General features: G+C 42.7%; 1 protein-coding gene across 3 annotated transcripts; it reads left to right on the forward strand.

The window, feature by feature from the left end:
- The first annotated feature begins 388 nt into the window (after positions 1 to 388).
- Positions 389 to 8,130, forward strand: LOC124702974 (phosphatidate phosphatase PAH2-like). Of its 3 annotated transcripts, XM_047235160.1 has the most exons (12): positions 390 to 588; positions 745 to 4,041; positions 4,305 to 4,843; positions 4,924 to 4,997; positions 5,393 to 5,477; positions 5,681 to 5,767; positions 6,362 to 6,434; positions 6,852 to 6,895; positions 7,011 to 7,139; positions 7,303 to 7,407; positions 7,493 to 7,639; positions 7,724 to 8,130. In XM_047235160.1, exons 2-11 carry the CDS (start codon positions 1,140 to 1,142, stop codon positions 7,541 to 7,543), a joined length of 4,089 nt encoding a protein of 1,362 aa, XP_047091116.1. In that variant the 5' UTR covers positions 390 to 588; positions 745 to 1,139; the 3' UTR covers positions 7,544 to 7,639; positions 7,724 to 8,130. The 3 variants fall into 3 exon arrangements, with proteins under 3 accessions (XP_047091117.1, XP_047091116.1, XP_047091115.1); XM_047235161.1 differs by having other exon boundaries at positions 389 to 4,041; positions 7,493 to 7,609; XM_047235159.1 differs by having other exon boundaries at positions 390 to 4,041.
- Positions 8,131 to 9,873: the final 1,743 nt, after the last annotated feature.

A 9,873-nucleotide genomic window follows, 5' to 3' on the forward strand; every position in this document is an offset into this window, starting at 1 on the left:
TACATCCATAGGGGACCCTAGTTTTCTATACTCTATCAGTTTCTTCTTTTGAAAGAAGTATAAATGTTATTAAAAGTTAAACCATAAAAAGTTTGGTTAAACTTTTAGAAAAACTGATCAAGCTTAGCAATATCAAAGAAATCTTATTAGATACATAATTAAATATATTTTTGGAGTATATCTATAAAATATGATGATTGTTTTTTGTAAACATAATCAAACTTTACATTACTACTTAACTTTAGAAAAAGATTATAGCCTTATTTTCCGTAATGGAGGTAGTACTTAGTTACCTTGCGTCTATAAAGAAAAGAAAAAATTAACTCTGGCCTTTTGCACAACATATGGCAAGTAAGACGGTGCAAATTGCCAAAAGCGAAGGGTAAAAAGTAAGTGAAAGAAGGACCGAATCAAGAAGCAATAAGTTATAACTGGTATCGTCATCTGGATACAATTCTATGCCGGTGAAGGGTGGAATTATCCCTTCCCCGGCATTATTTGATCCCCGAATATACTCTCGTCCGCCCGCCCGCACGAATTTCTTCCAGCGAACCTCGCTAATCAGACATCCTTGATACACAAATCCGAGTGAGTTGTATCGAGCCTCCTTGGTCTCTTAGTTTTTGCTTGGATCGTGGACAGATCCTTTCTTTCCGAGCTCTGATTTGTGGGCTTGATTTGTTGTTTCTTGGGTATTTTGTTGTTGCTTGGGTTGAGATTACCCAAGAGTGTTGATCTCTTCAGGTGGCGTTCGTCTAATTTGGGCAGGAAATCGGAGGTATTTTTGGGCGGTGTCGGTTCCCGATCCTGCCCTGGAGGTTTCTTTGATTTTATCCGCCCATTAGCTTGCTGGGTTGGCGCAGATTCTGATTGGGGATTGCGCAGTTCTTGATTTCTTCGGATTAGTTGGAGTTCTGAGGCGAAAGCAATACGGTTTGTTCGTCAAAAAAGCAATACGGTTTAGGATTTTTTTGCATATTCTTGAATGTTTCTCATGATTGTGAATGAGCTGGGGCATAATAAAAATATTGATCTTTGAGATGGATGGTCTAAGTGGCAAGGAAATCCCATGCTAAAGGTTCCAGTGTTTCATGGTTTGATGATCTGTGCCGTACAAAAGCTCATAGGTTGTGGGCAAAATGTACGCCGTTGGAAAGGTCTTGTATACTGTCGCCGCCCCATTCCACCCATTTGGCGGTGCGGTTGACATAGTGGTCGTGCAGCAGCAGGATGGAAGCTTCAAGAGCTCACCATGGTACGTGAGGTTTGGCAAGTTCCAGGGGGTTCTCAAGACAAGGGAGAAGGTGGTCAAAATTGCTGTGAATGGCGTCGAAGCCGGCTTTAACATGTACCTGGATAGCAATGGTCAGGCTCATTTCCTCAGGGACGCAGACTCAAACATTGCGGAAGGGGACTTTATTGTGCCTTCTTCATCTTTGGGAGATGAACGGGTGGTGCCGATGCAGGATACTCAGTTAAGGAAGTCAAAGAGTACTTCTTGTGATATCTCAACCATGGAAGCTAGTGCTGGGGAAGGGAAGGTACTCACAAGACGGAGCACCATACTTGAGCGGATGTTTGGACGGAAATCAATTAAGGACAATGCCCATGCTGTGGATAGGGTGGGCTCATTAGAGCGCGCAGAGATTGCTGCCGAACTCCTTGATACAAATTGGTCGACATCACGTGGTTCAGAAGCTCGTTGTTCTAATCATGAACCTTCCAGTAGTCATCTGACGGATGCTGGCAAGGATAATCAGGTGGAAACCACAAAAATGGTATTTCCAGATTGTAATCTTGATCATTACAAAGCTATGGATTCTAATTGTGACAATGTGGACAGCACTGTTGGTAATCCACATGGAGGAAAGAAGAGTTCAGGAGATGAAAAAGAGCACTGCGCACAAAGCATTAGTGTCAATGAGGAGGTTGTTGCAATTTGCACGCATAAGACTGGTGATTTCACTGATGGGATAATCTCTACTGTAGACCCACCAGGAACAGAATCTCTTCCAAATGATATGGATGCAGGGAAGAGTATAAATGGTCCTGTTGATACTCAAGGTGAGTTGCAGGGTAACTTTGAAGATGTTACAGTAAGGGCAATGAATACGGAGGAGGTCCTTTCCCATGGCATTTTCGAAATTCATGCAATTGAAACAAACATTACTGATGGTAAGAGTGAGGTGATTTCACAGTTTGTAGCTGTTGGTTCCGATGGTGTCAGCCAAGAATTTACTCAAACAAATTCGCCAACTTATAGCACCATATTATTTTCAAGTGAAAGGCATGATGGTTTATCGATTGATTGTTGTCATGATGCATGCCAAGAGAAAGTGGTCAGTATCAGTAGTCTGGAGACTGTGGATAGTTCCTACGATGTGTCCAGTATTTTGACTGATGAAGTTCATGATGCTAAAGGTATCTCATTGACTGATGGGCTACAGTCTGAATGCTCCAGAGTCTCCAGCGAAAAAATAGAAGAGACAAATGCTGAGGAAAGGTCACTGGCATATCATGGTGATTCCAGCAATAAAGAAGACATATGTAACTTGGATGTTCCAGAAGTTTCTGTTTTTGAGAACCTTAGTTCCCAAACCTCTCAACCTAATATTTCTGACAAGAGTATTTCTGTCGATATTCTTGTGCATGGCCACATGGATATTTGTGTGGACACTGTTGCAGATGATCATAGTACCTGCTCAGCTCATGATTTAGCTTGTCAGAATGGTCTGATATTTCCTGATGCTTCTTCCAGTGGTATAGATATGCTGAGTTATGTGCATGAAAATGATCCTGACGATGTAACAAAGGATTGGACCTTGGAAACTAAAACATGCTATGGTGAACATGATGTTTCGCTCATTCAGACATCAGACATGGAAGGCGTGAGCAGAGAGTGCATTGCTCAAATCACTAACTTCCCTAATAAAGTGGAAGATGAAGTTTCACCAGTTATTTTTGGTTCCAGTTTGAGCAAAGTCAGCACGGAAAATACCAAACTAGATTATGATGAGAACGGATCTAGTTCTGCAACTGGAGTTCAAATTGGGCCTGTGCCTGAGGAGCCAAGTGACGAAGCGGAAGCAGTTGAGTCACTATCAAAGCTTGTAGAGAAGACAACTGTTTGCCCTAATAGATTAGAAGTTGAAATTTCACCAATTATTTCGGATTCTTCCAGTTTGAGCGTAGTCGAAGCAAAAACCACTGAACTGGAAGATGATGTAAGCAGACCTAGTTCTGCAAGTGGAGTTGCAATCAGGCCTGTGCCTGATGACCCAAGGGACAGATCAGAAACAGTTGTGTCACTATCAAAGCTTGTTGAGGAAACAACTGTTTGCTCTAATAAATTAGAAATTGAAATTTCACCAATTATTTCTGAATTTTCCAGTTTGAGCAAAGTAAAAGCAAAAAACACCAAATTGGAAGATAATGGGAGCATTCCTGGTTCCGCAAGTGGAGTTGCTGGTCCTGTGCCTGATGACCCAAGGGACAAAGAAGAAGCAATTGTATCGTCCTGTGAGCTTTTAGACGAAATTCAGTTTCAGTTTAGTGACACTATAAGTTTTGCTGATGGAAAGACTCTGGATGATGTAGTAGCTAATAAAGCATCAGGCACAGGTGTACATGATGAATCTGATTGCAATGTAGATGAGGAGGGAGGGAATGACATCGATCTTGAAATTAAACCAGAAAACCATTATGATTTGTCAAGGCCTCAGACTAGCCTTATTCCTATTCCTGGAAGTGAGTTGCATCTAGGTGATAATAATCTAGAGGCTAAATCTCTGCCAAATCTCCGTTCTCACATACAAGATCTTGTATGTTCTGATAGTTTTCAAGTAAGTTGCTCTCTGTGCAATAGTGAGAGTAGCCCGGTTGCTCCAGTGAATGGTAAGGTTTCTAGCTTTCCAGAGCAGGAACTAGAAGGCACCGGTGAGTCAAAAGAAAATAGTGGCCCGGCTGAGCTTATGAACAATCCAGTGCCTGACGACAAGAACTCTGATGACCTGAAAGTCGATTCATTCAGCCCTTTTGTGGGTGAGTTTATTTTACCAATATAAGCTACTACTTCTGTGCACTATAATGCTTTTACGATATTCATTCTGCAGATTAAATGATGTTTTTTTTTCTTTCTGAAATCTAATTAATAGTTCTGTTTGTGCAGTATGTGTAGTGAATTTTGTAGACATACATATATCAAATTCATTGGATTCGTTATCTATCTTTATTTCTACTTTTGTTGGTTGCCTGCAGTATTGTCAGTGTCAATGTAATGATCTCTAGCTGTGTCATTTTTGTAGAATTATCCCTATGCAGGCACTTGTTATCTGAAGGCATGGGAGCAGATGCTGCATGCAGAGCCTTTGATGCTGAGAAGATAACCTTAGAGAAGTTCCGTGCCATGAAGCAGTCATTGATAAGCAACAGCAAGCTAGTTGTTAGGATTTCTGGTCGTTACTTCCCCTGGGATGTAGCTTCACCTGTAGTACTGGGTATGGTTTCTTTCAGCGAGGAACAAGTCTTTGAACACCAAGGTATGATAAAGGTGGAGCGAGTTGAACCCAGTGCAACACAAGGTGGCAGCTGGAGACTCTGGCCATTTAGTATCAGGAAAACAACGACTATGAACACTATCCAGCCAGTACGTGAGCCAGTTTGTGAGAGCACTGTGGAGAGTACTTTATCCATTCCTGTTAAAGAGTTGGATGGAGAAAATAAAGTCAGGGGAAAAGTGCCATCCCTCACTCCCACATCTGAGGAGCTCGCATCTCTTGATCTCAGAGAGGGCAGGAACGTGGTGACATTTACCTTCTCAACTGCTATGCTTGGGATACAGCAGGTTTGTTTCCATTCTTCCGTCATTGCACTTAATTGCTAATGCAGACTGCAGTTTCTCATCCTCCCTGCCCTTTTGAACAGGTGGATGCTAACATATATTTATGGAAATGGAATACACACATTGTCATATCAGATGTTGATGGAACTATTACCAAGTAAGTTGGGCAATCCAGTTTCATTTATACTTTTATTTAATTTAAATTTTGTCTCCTGATCGCTGGGAGTAGCAGTTAGCCAGTGGCGTTCAGCTCTCTAATAATAAAGTACTCCATTTGATTCAATTAACATCTAATTAGTTTTTCAGCTTTTAAATGACAATTATTTGATAATGAAAAATGATAGATAAGTGGAAAGACTTTGAAAACGAACATCCGTTTTTTGGTTGATGGAACTTGTCCTATCTACTTATAAGAGGGACAAAACAAAGTAAACGTTTTGTATTCTAAACAATTCATAATCACAAGACACTAGGGGCATTTTATCTATGCCACCTATTGAAGTTCTTTTATTCTAAAATGTATAATTATATGTAGCTTTACTATAAATGCAGGTCTGATGTTCTTGGCCAGTTCATGCCAATGGTTGGTGTTGATTGGTCTCAGAATGGAGTTGCTCATTTATTTTCTGCAATAAAGGTATGCAACTATACATCAAGACATAACTATTAAATTTCATTTTCAGATCTAGCTCAAGACAGCGGCAATAGATTTATTATCATCTTCTCTCTAACTAGTGAAGATTCTCCAAATGCCTGAAGAATCACCTTTTTTCCTGTGTGGAGTTTTGCAGCAAGCTGACCCTAACTTCTAAAACTGTGTTTTCTTATGGCATTCCACAGGAAAATGGATATCAGCTGCTTTTTCTAAGTGCACGCTCTATTTCACAGGCCCACCTGACAAGGCAGTTTCTTTTCAACCTAAAGCAGGTACTGCGTACAGTGGTTCATTAATAAGTTATCTCGTCCTTTGCTCATCTGTTTGTAACCTAAGCATATACGAGTGGTGATAGATTTCTTATGCTGAATACCGTAGTGCATATGAACCTATTATGAAAAATGCATTAAAAACAAATTTTCAAAAATGCCAGAAAATTCCGAAATAAATTTTCGAGTGTACATCCCAACATTCTAGCACACAAATTTTCGGGTAAAAAGAATATTCTATGTGGCCTGTGTAAAAAAGACAAAACATGTCTCGTGAATAGTCATGTTGGAGCATGAAAAATTGTCTTCTTTACATGGGACACAAAAAAATTCCATTTTCCAAGAAAACTTGTGTACGAATATATAATGTCTATATGTATATGCGGAATTTTATGTCAGATTTTTTTGACATTTTGAAACGTGTTTTCACACAATGGGTTCATATGCACCCGCTAGCCGAATTAGATTTTCCCTGAATACCAAATTTAATATATGAAGTTCAGATGTGTGTGAGTGCCGTTCATATGGAAATAATCTTATAAAGAGTGCCAAGTGTTCATCTATCTTATTCTAACCACATGTCAATATGGATTTCAGGATGGAAAAGCACTTCCCGATGGCCCTGTTGTGATATCTCCTGATGGCCTCTTTCCATCTCTGTACAGAGAAGGTGAGCAGTGAGCACTGCCCTTTAAATTACTATAGCCCTGTTTTTTCTTGTATGCTAATTGGCCAAAAGTGGGTAAATTGGCTACATCCACGTGTGGTGATGCTCGGAGATGAGGCCAGTACAAAATTTAACAAATAGCTGACATGCTGATTGTTCGATCAACTAACTTCAACATCTAAACTTTGAGACTCGAATTGACGAGTCCAGAGGCTATGCTGCTCTACTTAATTTGATCTGTGCCAAAGTGAAAAGGTACTAAAACCCCACGTTTGAATCTCGGAAAAAAAACCAACGTTAAGAGACCAAGTGTTGGATAAGAAACTCACGCCCCATTCTTACCAGCACCATGATGAATGCTTCTTTATGTTAGCTCTAATTTAGAACACTCTGATGTTGTTTCTTGACATTGTGTTGCAGTTATCAGAAGAGCTCCTCATGAATTCAAGATCTCATGCCTAGGGGTGAGTAACTAGTACTCCTTGGCACACACACAAAATCAAGAAGGAAGAAAAATTCTTGAATTATTTTTGTACTCTTGGAAAATATAATTATGTATTGATCAACTGTTCCAAGCAGGCTATCAAAGCACTGTTTCCTCCCGACTCGCATCCTTTCTATGCTGGATTTGGGAATAGAGATACAGATGAGCTTAGCTACCTCAAGGTTGGGATTCCTATGGGCAAGATCTTCATAATAAACCCCAAGGTAAAAAGATTTTTGAAAAGACAAAAATCACTGCGTCACTCCAGTCGAACAAAGCTTCTGTATCTGCATTTTTGCATTGTAGTCCAGCCAGTGAAAGCATGCTTGCAATTGGACCCGAATGGCATTTCTGTAGGAAAAGCTCTTATAACTTTCTTTGGTGCAGGGTGAAGTTGCAGTGAATCGCCGGATTAATACTACCAAATCATACATGTCCCTGCATGCTCTTGTCAATCGGATGTTCCCTCCCATATCATCGCCACCTGAGCAGGTCTGTCGTGTTTTCTAATTCGTGTGCAGTGTTTGTCTGTCAGTCGAAGTACCTTGACCTGACGGTGAGATCTTATTTATTTCAGGAGGACTACAATACCTGGAATTACTGGAAAATGCCACTGCCTGATATTTGAGGACAAGTGCAGTCTTGGCACAAGAGCGTGCTAGTTCTATGGTGCAACAGCAATGTTCATAAGAAGGCAAGACATGGCGAGAGATAGCGCACTGAAGTATTTTCCACATACCTTGTTTCCCTGCTAGTTTCTTGCATGAGCTCATATTTTCGACTCACTCTCATCTGTTTGTTTCCCCAGGCCGAATGTTGGTTGGCAATGCGTGAATGCTCCTGATATGAATCTTGGAAGATTGACGGTGTATATAGGATTATAGTAATAGGCACGTCAAAAAAAAGATTATAGTAATAGGCAACTTACAGTCTGTACTTACCAACGTGGTGGCAGAATTTCTGTGTAACTGTTCAAAATCTGCTTGTAGTCCATCAGACATCATAGCATTGAAAATGGGTACTGGGCAGGTCTCCCCCTCCATGATCTTGGAAGTGGAATGGAGGGAGGCAATCTGGGAGATATGTTGCTGCTCTACAGGTCATACCAGTTTTCTTGAGACTTCATTTCTTCTTCCTTATTTACTTGTATACCAATGTAATTTATGTACTGTAGAGGAAAAAGTTTCAAATATTGGTATTATTATTTTTATAACTGTAAGTTCGGTGCCTTTTTGTGTAGTTATTTGTTTTGTGCTGGAAAAGGGAATTTCTGAGAGAGCTCAGGAAAGAGTTCACAATCCTGAGCTTTCTCGAAAAAGAAAAAGAAAATACAGTCCAATACTGAGCAAATCAACTGCCCAACACAACTTAAGAGCATCTCCACCACCTGCGCCCAGATAGCAATTTGGGGGCCGGGGGCAAAAATAGGCTCGCACTGGCGCGCTCCAAACGGCGCTGACCAATTTTGGAGCCCAATAGAATTGCCGGCAATCCCGTGCCGGCCCCTTCGCCAAGGGCGCGAATCGGGCGCGTCGACGCCTCGCGAGGCTGAATTTTTTGGGCGTGGGAGCCGCCTGTCAGCCACACATCCCAAAAGTCGACGCCAGCGGGGAGTGGCGGAGCCGACGCGTCAGCGGCTCATTCAATTTTAACCTAACCGTCGCCTACCTCGCGACGGGAGTTATTGGGACGCAGCGGCGGTGCACTTTCCGCAGAGGCGCAGCGAACCGTCCTGTCGCGCGCGCCTTGCTCTTCGTGCCGCCGTTAATGAGCGCCACCACTCCCCGCTCCCCCGCCTCCCTCCGGCCTATAAAAATGGCCGACTCTCATCGTTCCTCTCACACACAAACCCTAGCGCCTCTCTCCCCAACCCTAGCCGCCACCATCTGAAAAGACGACGCCATGTCTGGTCGAGGCCGAGGACGCGATCGTGGTCGTGGCCGTGGCCGCGGCAGAGCTGCACGCACGCCGTCTCCTGTGACGCCGTCGTCTTCATCGTCAGAGATGGACGAGGAGGGGCCCGTGTTGTGCGAGTTCGTCCTCGTCCTCAAGGGCGACCCACGCGGCGTCGCCGGCGACGACCGCCCGGGCACGCTGCATCTGCGGGAGGATTCGTGCGGCTACTACCGGTGGATCGTGGACGTCATCTACGACGCGCGCGACAAGATGTACCTCCACATCGGCTGGGAGAAGTTCGCGCGCCACCACAGCCTCCAAGCCGGCTTCGTGCTCATGTTCTCCTACTTTGGCGACAGGGATATGAGCGTCAAGTTGTTCGACGAGACGCGTTGCCGCCGGAACTACCACGTTGACAGCGCCGAGGAGGACGACAACTGACGAGTGTTGTTTCTTCGCAACGAATATCGGCTCGCATGTTTTTGGATGTTCTTCCCCGGAAGAACCAACAGGGGCACCCTCGCCAGCTAGATTTTTCAGTTTGGGTGACTGGGTGTGCCCTCGAGTGTTCTTTCTTGGCAGCGAACACACGAAACCTGCGATGACGGCCTAGTTAGGTTTAGTTTTTTTTGCAATGTTTTATATTTGTGTCAACCATGGTTTAAACTATGTATTAGTTTGTGGAAAACCATGTTCCAAAATATATCTTCATGTAAATCATGTTCCCAATTATGTATTAGTTTGTGGAATAAAATGTTTCTTATTCAATTTTCTATGCATTTATTTATGATTGTAAATCAAATTATCTATTGGGGGCGCCAGTGTGGGAACAACTCCCCCAAATAAAGGATGCAGTGTCGGCGCTTCCTAAACGGAGGTGCCAGCGCCCCCTAAACGGAGGTGTCGGCGCCTATTTGGGGGCTACCGGTAGAAATGCTCTAAGAGCCCTCCCTAAAAAAATATACGGAGTAGCCAAATTAATAATCAACAGTATGAAATACAATATTTTGGAGGACTTGCGCGTAAAATTCCCAATCATCTCCTCCATCTTAAGCAACAAAA

This window comes from Lolium rigidum, chromosome 3 (assembly GCF_022539505.1).
Source record: "Lolium rigidum isolate FL_2022 chromosome 3, APGP_CSIRO_Lrig_0.1, whole genome shotgun sequence".
In the NCBI taxonomy this organism is placed as follows: Eukaryota; Viridiplantae; Streptophyta; class Magnoliopsida; order Poales; family Poaceae; genus Lolium; species Lolium rigidum.